The sequence below is a fragment of the Patiria miniata genome, unplaced genomic scaffold, assembly GCF_015706575.1.
Source record: "Patiria miniata isolate m_02_andy unplaced genomic scaffold, ASM1570657v1 HiC_scaffold_7, whole genome shotgun sequence".
NCBI lineage: Eukaryota > Metazoa > Echinodermata > Asteroidea > Valvatida > Asterinidae > Patiria > Patiria miniata.
The window spans coordinates 36,351,906-36,364,334 of NW_024037074.1; the positions used below are offsets into that span (position 1 = coordinate 36,351,906).

At 40.2% G+C, this 12,429-nt stretch overlaps 2 protein-coding genes across 3 annotated transcripts; one reads left to right on the forward strand and one right to left on the reverse strand.

Moving 5' to 3' along the window:
* Nucleotides 1-264: 264 nt before the first annotated feature.
* Nucleotides 265-9,021, reverse strand: LOC119744252 (vesicle transport protein USE1-like). Its single transcript, XM_038220102.1, has 8 exons — nt 8,963-9,021; nt 7,221-7,376; nt 6,248-6,297; nt 6,034-6,112; nt 5,511-5,684; nt 5,109-5,146; nt 3,369-3,531; nt 265-1,808 (listed from the first exon to the last, which is right to left on the reverse strand). Exons 2-8 carry the CDS (start codon nt 7,332-7,334, stop codon nt 1,626-1,628), a joined length of 801 nt encoding a protein of 266 aa, XP_038076030.1. The 5' UTR covers nt 7,335-7,376; nt 8,963-9,021; the 3' UTR covers nt 265-1,625.
* A 651-nt stretch (nt 9,022-9,672) lies between these two features.
* Nucleotides 9,673-11,882, forward strand: LOC119744253. 2 transcript variants are annotated; one of them, XM_038220104.1, is made up of 2 exons: nt 9,673-9,877; nt 10,480-11,882. In XM_038220104.1, exon 2 carries the CDS (start codon nt 10,595-10,597, stop codon nt 11,870-11,872), a length of 1,278 nt encoding a protein of 425 aa, XP_038076032.1. In that variant the 5' UTR covers nt 9,673-9,877; nt 10,480-10,594; the 3' UTR covers nt 11,873-11,882. The 2 variants fall into 2 exon arrangements, with proteins under 2 accessions (XP_038076032.1, XP_038076031.1); XM_038220103.1 differs by lacking the exon at nt 9,673-9,877 and adding an exon at nt 9,884-10,024.
* The last annotated feature ends 547 nt before the right edge of the window (nt 11,883-12,429 follow it).

Consider the following 12,429-nt stretch of genomic DNA (forward strand, 5'->3'; position numbering starts at 1 on the left):
ATCACTTGAAATGCTAAACTTGAAAATTTGAAACTTTGTCTGAATTCTTAGTAATTGGATTCAAATTCATGAATGTATTTAAATAATTATAATTTTTCTACGATAAACATCTTGGGAGGTTATGGTTTTTCAAACCTGGACCACATCAAGGCATTCCTTCACAGTTTGGCAAGCTTAATTCATTCTCTGCATCATTTCATTACAAAGAAAATATTATTGATTCCTAATACTGAAAAATTTAGAAATAGCTTTAGGCTAAAAATCAAAGTAAAATTGAGAGAGAAAAAAACACCAAATTCTAAACAAATATGCAATAAACATCCACATAATTCCCCAAACCACCTACCAAGTATAAATTGTGATCATAAGTTTTTGATATGTCACTGATTAGTGCATTCAATGTGTTTCTGACCAATATTTTGCTCAACAATGACCAACAGAGGGCGCTCTTGAATTAGTTTGTGGAAGTTGTTTTTCTATAAATTTGCTTTAAAAAAATGGTTTCCAGCATGATTTTGGCAAATTTCACAAGCAATCACACTATTACTTTAGTTTTCATTTTAATGTGCCAAAAAGTAAGATTTCCTGCAACCTTTGAACATTTCTAACCTTTTTTTTTATAGTTAACTTGGGACAAATTATCATCCCCTGATACACCACTGCACAAAATGGATGCAACTTTCATGAATGAACACCCAATCTAAAGCTGTTGTATTCATGTACATCCGTATGAAATATGCTAAATGACATCATGCTTAGACCAAAGAATATAAATACTTCTGCTTCCGATTAGATGCCTTTCAAAAATAGGGTCGGTTGGAAGTATGAACGGTAAGACCTTGAAATAAATACGTGACAACGGAATATACATGTACACGGGGAAAAAAAGAAGATCAATATCTGCGAATTAACTCCCAGAAATCTGCTTTCTCCATTTGTTTGGTTGCCATGTCACATTTGACCGATTACATTACGTAATCCATAGACTGTTCCCGGTCCTTCCATCATGATTATGACTATTATTGTTATAGTGCGTGGCGGGAACCAGTCTACCATTGCTGCTTGCATGACGCATGTGCTTTCACCACCGCGAAGGGAACTTGCTGATCGCATCGGTGAAAAAAACAACGGAGTTTTCCTTACAAATAATAGCGATTTTAAGTAAGCAAATGAACAAATATTGATAGCAGAGATGTTATTAGCATTTTTGACATGAAAAGGTTGTTGAGAAGCGCTTTGTACATACAGAAAAGACAACATGATTGCATTTTTCCCTGATTTTTTTTTTAACTTGCCGATAAAACTTTGAAGGTTGGGCCTTAAAAATAAAATCAGTTGGGTAACCGGAAGCAGGAGTCATATTTGTATTGGCCTTGAAAGAACACATGTATGGCTGCCTCATCTTTTTTCCATAGTGATCCATCAATGTGGTTTTTTTTCTGAATCACAATTTTCACTGACGCACAAATAGTAGTGACTCAGGCAGTGAATGTCTCCACCCAGTTGAAAGATGGCATGCATTGAATGCAACACAAATTCCCTAACCACAGTTCACATCGTATGCATGTGTACCCCTCCCCCTCCCCTCCCCCACCCCCTTCCTAACAAGTTAATAGTTAGATGTGTTACCTCAGTTTCGGGAAGAACCTTATAAAGATAATCATCCAGAGGAATATGATACTGACACAGAATAAGGAGCCCCAAAGCCACCAGTTGCATGCCCGCTGGGTGTGCTGCTGCAAGCGTTCACTCTCAACCTTCAACTTGCTGTAGTTACTGTCGGCTAAGTGGATGGTCTCTCCAAGCCTCTGTAGAAAAAAAACGACCGAGGTAAGGCCAAAAAAAAAAATAAGTCGGTCTCTGGTCAGCGCGCGCGTCGATTATAATCATGCGCATCGATCTTTTATTTTCCAAAATGTTCCGCAGTAGCTCGAACAGCGCCCTCTATTTCCGCACCTTCTCAATTTTTTTTTACCAAAGAGCACCAAGGAATGGGAAATTGCACCAATGCAAATGATCGAAAGCACCAAGGCAAATTATGGAGGACACCAATGTACATGAGGACACCAAAAAAGCAAAATAGTACCCCACCTTGTCTGTACAATCCAAGCTTGAAAAAAAAAAAAAAGCCGCGTGGCCGCGTCAATTCCGGAACTTTGGTCTGACCGGAGACCGAATATTTTTTTTGGGGGGGGGCCTAAAACAATTGGTAAACTTTTGCTAGGGTTGTATTTTATTCCAATCAATCACAAGTCTTCCAGTCCCAAGTCAAGTCACAAGGTATTCAAATTAATGACCTGTAATAAAGACATTCCTTTGTCGTCATTTATCCTTGTTACTTGTGGACTGCCATGATAATCTGCGACAGATCTTTTGACTTGTGAAGAGACTTGTGCTTAACTTGTGATCTGTCATGAGACTAACTTTTGCTGCCCCAGGAACTTTCCTGGAGGCCAGGGGTCAATTCACAGATAGTCATAGAGCTATATTAAATGACTAGAGTGCTAGTTCCTCATTTCCCCATGGAGATCCTTTGAAGCTGTCCTGAGCGCAGGCATTTTGAATTCATGTGTGTAGAACATACTGAAATAAGATAAAATGAAGTTCAAATAATGTCCTCTAAATGCAATGCACAAATAAAACATATGCGAACAATGTAAGCGTATTTTCCATGAGTATGACGACAAAAATCATCTGCAATGCATTATTTGTGTTTTTTTGAAATGTTCATATACTGGTTGTGCGTTGCAGTTTTGGGCGTATCGGCTTCGATAACACACCGGTGCAGAATAAAAACCAAGATATGCAAATAGCCATACTAAATCTGTACTACATTTCGAGTGTTTCATAGGTTTGTCCACAAAAATGGATGCGCCCAGCGGGCCTCACTTTGAACAGCGAATCAGCACTCTTGTAATTTAATGTAGCTCTATGCAGATAGCACAGAAATGTTTGGATTAGTAACAACTGCAGGAAAAATTGATGATCCAAACTCAGATGAAAACTAGTCAAGAACAAAGAGAAGAATAGCTGCATTTGTTTGTTTCACAAAAATACTATTTGCCCTAACCCTCAAAAGTTCATTTGAATTATGTAGAATCTTGTTGAATTGAGCATTTTATAACCCTAATCAATGATTAGGGTTATAAAAGAACCTTACATTCAGTGGAGTGATGCCAACTCGAGCAGTCGGACTCGAACCCACAACCTCCTGCTTACTAGTGTAAATGTCTTAACAAATTGACTCCAAGCTTGCTAGGGTTTGCTGGTTCAAATCTGACATCACAGTATGAACAACTATCAATGATAGAACATCGCTCGAGTTTAGATCCTTCACCGACATTATTTTCTATGCAACACAGACATACCCTATTATCATCCTGGATGATGTTGCTAGCCACTACGGTGTTATGTTTGAGACTCCTTGTCAGTGACAGCATCTCCTCGGCCAGTTTCTCCTGCATGTTGTGATGATGCTGCAACACCGCATCCAAGTCATCTGACGATGCCTTGTCGTCAAGATCATGTAATCTGGGTAGACGGAAAACAATCAAGATGTTCTTAACCCATTTAGCACCTGACCTATATTGTATTGTATTACATTGTATTACATTGTATTACATTGTATTACATTGTATTCATTCCCTGATGAATCCATAAACCCATACAGTGCCGAGGCAGTTTGCAATAGTACTGGGACCAATGGGTAAAAGACCACAGCCAAAGTACGGAATATATTTGCTCACCAAAAGAGGTTACCAGCCCAACTGTCAGGTAATTAAAAAAGTATTTCATGGCTTTGAGGTGGATACAAGAATATATTGCATGAGGTAAAACAATATTGCACAAGTCGAAGACAAGTGCAATATTGTCCTAGCGAGGGCAATATTTTCTTGTATTCCCCGAACAAAAAGCCATCCAATATTATTATTATTATTTATATCAGACTGACTTGATCCGAAATAAATAAATTTCATGTCGCTGTCTTGTAAAAATCGCCAAACGCTTCCTCAGTTCTTTAACGTTAACTTCAACAAAATACCCGCTAGCGAAAGCTTTTCCGGCGTCTCAAAATCCGTCAGTATCTTCTTCTCGGGCAGATATACTCACAGAATATTTACTAGTGTCACCTTGGTTGCTTCCAAGTATCTTTGGCACCTGTATTCTTTAACATTTCTTCAAATTCTTCTCAGAAACCGAAGTGAATCTAGCGCCGCTCGAAGCAGCCAATTTCGTTGATCAAACTTACTAACGAATGCGTGTGCGCGCACGACCACTACAGCTCTGTTCCCTGGTTAACAACCGTGAGTATTCTATGCTCTTGATTGAATGGGAACCGGCCAAATTTGTTAAAATGCTCGGATGACAATATCAAAAATAATATTGTCCTCATCCTGGTAGTTTTACTGACATAATGTTGAAGTCATTCAGGTACTTTTCACGAAAGCATACAATACACTGATTTATTTTTACCACTGGAAGCCTGATATAAAACCATAATATTTAATGCCTCTGAATGGTTCTCAGTTCATTCTTGCTTAACATCTTAGTTTACTTGTCTTAGCAGCTCCAATAAAATTGCCAATTTTACAGATTATTTATTCATTTTGTTTACATAATAAAATTAACATATGTTCATTGAAAACTCTTTGGAGTTTGCTTCCCAAGCTGAATGCCATTCCCAAAAGGTTTTAACAGTAAGGCAAAAAAAAAAAAAAAATAATTGGTCTCTGGTCAAACCGAAGTTCCGGAATTGATGCGGCGACGCATTTTTGTTGTTGTTGGTTTTTTTTTTTCAAGCTTGAATTGTACAGACAAGGTGGGTACTATTTTGCTTTTTTGTGTCCTCATTATACATTGGTGTCCTCCATAATTTGCCTTGGTGCCCTTTATCATTCGCCTTGGTGCAATTTCCCCTTTCCTTGGTGCTCCTTGGTACAACAATTTGAGGAGGTGCGGCAATAGAGGGCGCTGTTGTAGCTTCCGTGTTAATTTGAAGAAAAAAAAAGGATTGACGCGCATGATTAAAATCGACGCATGCGCTGACCAGAGACCGAGGTATTTTTCTGTGTCTGGCCTAATAACTTGAAAAGGATGTCAGACTGTACCTTCTGTGTCTCAATCCATTCTCTTGTAAATCGTCAGTCTAGACAAAGATAAGAAAATAAAATAAAATATTTGAAACATAAATAATCATATATTTGATTTTGCAGGATTGATAAACGTGAACTATGTAAACGTTCTATCTCTTAAGTGGAAAAACAAACCCAATCTGCATTCCACAAAACCGAGGGCTCCTTCAGAAAGAAATATTTCCATCACAAACGTTCACAGGAAGTCCGAGTCCTAAACTTAAGTCCTTGTATTCCACCGTGGTACATTTTATTTACTCCTTGGAGTGAACTCATAACCCACAGTGCTGGGGTGGTTTGGGGCAGTGCAAGGAGTAACAGGCTGGGCACTCAGGGACAGTACAGAAACAGATGGGTTAAACTGTCAACTCTCCATACCCCTAAAAGCTCTCGCCTCATCTCGTTCACATATCTGGACGTGGCCTGCAGATGGAGGTCTTTGGTAGACGTCGGCAGAACCTTGGCGTGTGACTTGGGCTCGGATGAGACGCTGGTTGTGGAGTGGGCCGGAGCTAGGAGCTGATTGGCCATGGCCTTGTCGCTCGCCGAGGTCTGTGGGAAAGGAATGTATGAAGGACTACATTTCCTGAAGAAAAACATGTGGAGCTATGATCTTGCAAACTTGCAGAGACCCTGAATAATTTTGTTTTACTTCCTCCTTGATTCTGCACACATGTATTCCCTTTTTCCCTCTTATTTGGTTCACAAGTGTTTAACGAAATTTAACCAGCTTTGAATCGATATTGTTAAGGGGCAGGAGATGCGTGTCCAGTAAACTCTGCAAATGATTATCAACTTTTGTTCCAATCTTGTTTTCTCTTTAAAAAAATGCTAATTGATAAGTTCGTAATGAAGGAAATTATCAAACACAATTTTAGTGCTGAAATATTAAGAAATTTACCAGTTTCTCTGTTTGGATGAGGCCCTTTAAAAACTCAATCTTCTTGGTATATTCGGTAAGTGCTTCTTGGCTGGGCAAGCTGAAATACACAAAAAAAACACCAAGTTGTGGGAAAAAAGGTCAATGTATGTTGTTGTGTAAGGTCTTAGTTATAATTGTTTTGAAAAAATAGCTCATTTTGTTTAGTTTTCTTGAAAAAAAGAAGGAAACTCACCTTGTTGATCTTTTGAGCTCAGCAAGTTTTTCTTGAAGTGCACCAACAAACTTCAATGAAAAAAAGTCAAATTCAGAAAGATTCCAACAGTTGGCAGCACAAAAGTGAGCTATTTAGTTGATCATAGGGTAGCCCCATATTTGTGTCTCCAATACTTGACTTCCTCCATATTTGAAGAGCCACACAGTGATGTGTGCTGAATTTCCTGAATACTTGTTTCCGGAGTTTGAAAGGTAGACTGGTTTTTCACTTTGATATTCACTATGCAACCTAAAAAATTGTTAGTATTAGAAACCAGGAAAAAGATTAGATTCTACACCTTTAGATGTCTAGTTATCCTGTTATTGCAGGGGAAATGTTGAGAGTTTGTCATAAATGACTTCAGATTTTTCTCAAGGTCATGGGTTATACACCCTTGACCTTTTTGGTTTTCCCTGATTTTTAACCATGTTAATATCTTCCATAGCAAACATCGAGTGAAAAAAACCAGTCTAGATTTCAACTTTAGAAAACAATAAGTAATAGTAGCATGCGTCATTGTGTGGCTCACAATGCAAAGGAAGTACGGTATTTGAGACACATTTATGGGGCTTATCCAGAGATAATTAGGTGTTGGGCCTTGAGCTTTCAACGATGTGAGTGTCTGCCTAGGCAGTACTGTACAAACATTTTACAGGTGACGTCATCAAATGTTAGAGCGCCCTCTGGCGGCATGTTGAAAAAGTCAAACATGGATTTAAACATGCATTTTGAGTTGATGTGTGTGGCAAAGTTTGAGATTATCCATGGCCCAACACCATGTGGTTGTTCCTACAACCTCTAGTTCAATTTGAAATCCAATAGGGTCTATCTCTCACTACTTCACATCTAGTCTCTACACTACTTAAGTACTCTGTTTGACCTGAGGTGACAGGCCATCTCAATTAAGACTTGACAACCTCCAACCTCCGACCATTGACCTCTAGCCTCTCACCTTCTCCAATCGCCAGTCTCCGTGGTCCTGCTCTCCAGCCATCGTCTCACATCTCGTCAACAATCTCTGCAGGTTGATCTCAAGCTTGGATGCCATGGCCATCCCATCAAGCATCGCACCCAAAACGTTCCCTTTGGTCCCCGATCAATACCTTGGCTACAGGAAAACAAAACAAAACAAGAAAAGTAGTGTTAAAAAACACAAATTCCCCGCAACCATGCCTATTTCCATGACATAACACCACTCTATTAGCATCAACTTACCTGGGTCACATGGAACGTTCATTGACATCGTTACTGTTTTCTTTAGATTATATGTGTAATGTATTGATGCCTATGATCCCATAATGAATTTTTTTTTGGTTGCTTTTCTGTTGGGAAGTCATTGTATGTGATTTAAGCAAACTGACTGGATATTTTCAGTCAGTTTAAACTGAACGGAACTAGGGCAGCTTTTATGGGCGGAAACGAGTTCAAGCTAGTTCCCAACTCCCTTTTACCGTTCGAAATGCACTTGTGTTTACAAACGAGATCCAGTCTACTCATTATCATAATTGATGCATCGCGCTCGGTAACGGAATCGCACTCGGGATACGGGGACCATCGAATGTACGCTGGGCATGAAGACCACATCACGTCGTTCAAACATTACCACGAGTCGGAAATTTAACATGTTCTCGATCGCGAGGGGAGCTCTCAGAATTGAACGGGAAATTTTACTTTTCATCCGGATCGTAAGTAAACTTCAGTACAACCGTCTTAATAATCGATGTCTATTTGTACCTCAGGTGGCCTATCTAGTAATTTGGAGGCCGTTTTGAGGGTGAAATCTGACATGTCTGATGTTTTTGTTGGGCAATGTTGGGTTTTTGGATCAATGACAGAATTGTGTTGCTCGGCATATAACAATTAGCTTGGACCCCACTATCGCCACACCATGTCCGAATGTTAAAAAGGCGATAAGTTGGGTCCAAGTTACTCGGACTAGTGAGTACTCAACATGCATACGAAATTATGTATGGCGGATCGATTTCACCAGGTTCGAAATTACACAACAGCGTGGCGTTGGGTAATCCTTACTTTTAGGACCCCTTTCCTATATAAGGTTAAAAGACTCACCAAAACAGCTGATTAAATGACACTCAAAAGTGACATTCTGATATTTATTGACACATTTGAACATTTGGCAATGACACCTCTTGAATATCAGCAGGTTTGATTTTGTAGAAAGAGGGCAGGGTTTTGATTTATGAGGGGTTAAAGACGACGATGACAAACAGAAAATAAATGTAAAAAGCAAGATGGCGAACAGCAAAAAAGGTAGGAAAGTCACATTTTCTTTGAAAGTGCTTTCAAAATTATAACTAACATGAGTTTGTCTGAAGAAAAAAAGACTTCTTTAGCCTGCAAAAGTCACTTTGGTACCGGACAGTCATCTGCAAAAGTCAGTTTTAAACAGAACTCGTACAAAATAGAGGTGTCCTAAAAGTAAGGATTACCTGGCGTTGTATACAACGCCACGTTCACGGGTCTAGGCCGGCTAGCTGCAGCTGTTTCTAGTTTCAGTGACAGTCTAGTCTGTCACTGTCAGTGTTTGTGTTTCATCATTATCCCATTATGTGAAACACGCCATCACTACTTAGTTTATGTGACACATATTGAGTTATCATTTGTTAATATAATGAAAAACATGTTGAAAAGGTTAAACTTAAACAGAAATAATTCAATAGGATTCTTCTTTACCTTCGTTCTTCTTAAAAACAACAACAGTTTCTGCGGCGTTTGATCGATCGATGATGACCTTTCAGGTAGCATAAAATGGCACGACAGTAGAGCGCGTCATGAATATGCATGACTATGACGTCACTAGAAGCTCATGAGTAATATATCACGCACGGTACTGATAGATATACATGTACATGTAGATGCACACTGTATGTGCTGCATGCATCCCACCGATGATATCACATTTAACAAGTTCTCTTTCTACTGTCGCGCCGCCACCCTCTAGTGTCGTCCCACTTACCAATGATATCACATTTAACAAGTCCTCTTTCTACTGTCGCGCCGCCACCCTCTACTGTTGCCCCACTTACCGATGACCATCAAGTGGGACGACACTAGAGGTGGTGGCGCGACAGTAGAAAGAGAACTTGTTAAATGTGATATCATTGGTAAGTGGGACGACACTAGAGGGTGGTGGCGCGACAGTAGAAAGAGGACTTGTTAAATGTGATATCATCGGTGGGATGCAGCACATACAGTGTGCATCTACATGTACATGTATATCTATCAGTACCGTGCGTGATATATTACACATGAGCTTCTAGTGACGTCATATCATGCATATTCATCACGCGCTCTACTGTCGTGCCATTTTATGCTACCCAACTTTTCATGAGTAAATGCAATTACACCGATTGAGGGCGCTGCACGAAGTTTCAACAAACTTGAACCAGTCCAGCAGCCATCATATAATTACTTCTGAGTCTTTTATTTTCTAAATGCCCTCTGAACCCCCAAGAAACATTTTTCTCGGTGTAAGCAGCACCGATTACCAATGCTACTCCACTGAATGCTGAGAGCGGTTCATCTTAATTATTTCGTTTGGCTGAAACTCGCCTGATTTTTAGAAAAATATATCAATCAACGACTGAAGTAAGTCTAAACACATAAACATGGTAAAGTTGTGTTGCGCATGTGGATTTACGAAATGATCATTAGGCAATGATGCACAGCAAAAAAAAAACGTCTGACATCATCAATTTTGAGAAATTCCAGGTGTCTCTTATGAGGCAGGAATAAGTAAGATAGTCTGTTCCAAGTGAATGAACTGTGGGTAAATAGGTTTGCGACAAAATTTGACATCGAGCAGATCGTTGCACATGCATCATGTGCATGGTGCCCAGTTTCCGGACCAAATAGAAATAATACTTAGTGTTAGAGAGGCGTGGCCACCTGGGGGGGGGGGGGGGGGGGTATATGACACCAATACCCCTAGGGGTTGGTATGGTTTGGCTAGCATTAAACCAACAATTTGGAGGAGATTTCTCTATTTCTTGTGACAATCAGAATCAGATTTCTAAAACTTGCTGCATTTTTCTTCATTTATTTTAAAAACAAATTCCTCATGAAAACATTGTTTCACACTCGCACAGTCACAGTGAACTGTTCTTTGTTGGACAAAGGGCCCCTTATCCAAGAGTTTGAATATTAACATCTTTCCTGAAGTAATTATTTTTATATATCTTTCGTTTCAGGTTGCACTAGTGATCTTCCATCAGAGATGTTAAGTGACGTTGCGTACATTTTGGACTGTCATGACTGTGTATCTCATACTTTTGCATTATTTTCTGCCTTCCCCCTTTAACCAAAATGTTGGCTACCAGTCTCCGTGTACCTGTATTTCGATTCTGTGTGAAAGACGTGACACGCTGTCTTCACAGTCATAAGCGTATACTGAAAGCTATTCATGGCTCTCTCCTTGGAATCAGAACAGTTTCCAGGTGTACGGCAAGTTCTTGCACAATCCCAGTAGGTTCTGGCCGAGAATTTGGCATGTTGGAGAAATACACCCAGTTGAGGTTCAGAGTTCTGTGCAGCGATGCCAATGCAACAGTGAAAGAACCTAGGGGAAGGAAGGTGACAGTTCCCAATGTAGAAACCAAACAATACCTGACTTCGATTGGCCTGGACTGTGACATCATCCAGGAGGGCCAACCCATGGTGCTTCTAGAAGATGTGACAAAGGTTCGAAACCACGTGACATTCCTGCAGAATCTTAATTTGAGCGATGAGGAGGTCGTGGCTATACTTAAGAAGACACCAGAGCTGTTGAAAGTGAACACTGCCAGTATCCAAGAGCACATCAGATACTTGCAAGACTTGGAGTTGGAGGGACTTCTCATACTGAACATCATGCAGCGGGTCCCGCGATTCTTCACCTCTCCTTTGTCGCGGATAGAGTCCAACGTGGAGTACATTCAGAGCTTGAGTCTGACCAACAAGAACATGCGAATCCTGTTGAAGTACTTCCCCAGCTTGTTTTACCGGCGTAAGAACGGGGTCCAGTATGCCGGGGAGTGCCTGCAGCGGATCCTGTTGGAGCATGACCCCAACTGTAACCCTCAGGCATCCCTGAAGTACATGATTCGAACCGATCCGCTCTTGTTCGGTCGCACCGTTGGCGAGATCGAACACCGGGTCACGCATCTTATCAGTCTGGGCTTCGATGGCATATCCCTGGCCAAGATAATCCGTTTCTGCCCGAGCGTGCTGAGAATCGGCACGGAATTCATCACAGAACGTCTCCTTCTGGTGCAGAAGTGCCTGTCTCTCACTCGTGAACAATCCCTTGACATCGTCATGCGCTTGCCGAAGATTCTGCATGCTTCGGACCACACCCTAGAGACTAAAGTTGACTATCTCTTCAAGAGAGGCTACACGGCGGCCGATATATTTCGCAACCCCAGGGTTTTCAACACCGGTCTTGAGCGGATGGCCAGTCGACTGGACAAGTTGGCAGAGTTGAAGTTCCGGCCCAAGAGTCTGAGTTTCATGCAGAGGACAGACGAGTGGTTCGAGAATTACCTTCAGGAGATCAAGCACAGACAGGAGGAAATGGTGGAGAAATCAAAACAGAGCAGTGAATGATGCCAGGAAATTAAATCTTGTTTTGATTATATTGTATATTACAAATAAAAATGTTGGATAACAATACTACCTTTACTTTTATGTATATATTTTCTTAACAGATTTGTACACTTACATCTTGTCCTATAATGTAAGCATGTTTAGTTTAAAAGTTCACGTTTAAAACTATGAGTAAACTTTTTAGTAGAATTCACATGTAAGGCTGCTCATTATACTAACGTTTATCATGCTGAACCACCATTTTAGTCATGTTCGCTGTATCCAATAACAGTACTGAATGATGTTTTTGTGCAAAAAGGAACCAGACTATTTTTCCTTCCAGCCTCGCTTTGGTTACATTGATCTGAATGGGAAAAAAAATCCAATGGCTGCAACATGATAATGGTCTATTACAGGTCGAGTAAAGTTAGTTTATTCATACTCGAGTAATTTTGAATCCTTGATGCTGATTGGCTGATCCATAGTAATATAGCAGCATATCTCATTTTGCACAAGTCTCACTCGCTTTTATTCTACATGCATTCGACTGCTGCACATGCTTGAAAACCATGAATGGG

What these genes read in the sequence shown, in the direction of transcription:
- LOC119744252 (XM_038220102.1), bottom strand. Translation starts at nt 7,334, where the DNA reads ATGCTTGATGGGATGGCCATGGCATCCAAGCTTGAGATCAACCTGCAG. An exon ending in TCATCCAAACAGAGAAACTG is followed by an intron (nt 5,685 to 6,033) that starts GTAAATTTCTTA and finishes CCTTTCCCACAG; the next exon opens with ACCTCGGCGAGCGACAAGGC. An exon ending in TCATCCAGGATGATAATAGG is followed by an intron (nt 1,809 to 3,368) that starts GTATGTCTGTGT and finishes TTTTTTCTACAG; the next exon opens with AGGCTTGGAGAGACCATCCA.
- LOC119744253 (XM_038220104.1), top strand. Translation starts at nt 10,595, where the DNA reads ATGTTGGCTACCAGTCTCCGTGTACCTGTATTTCGATTCTGTGTGAAA.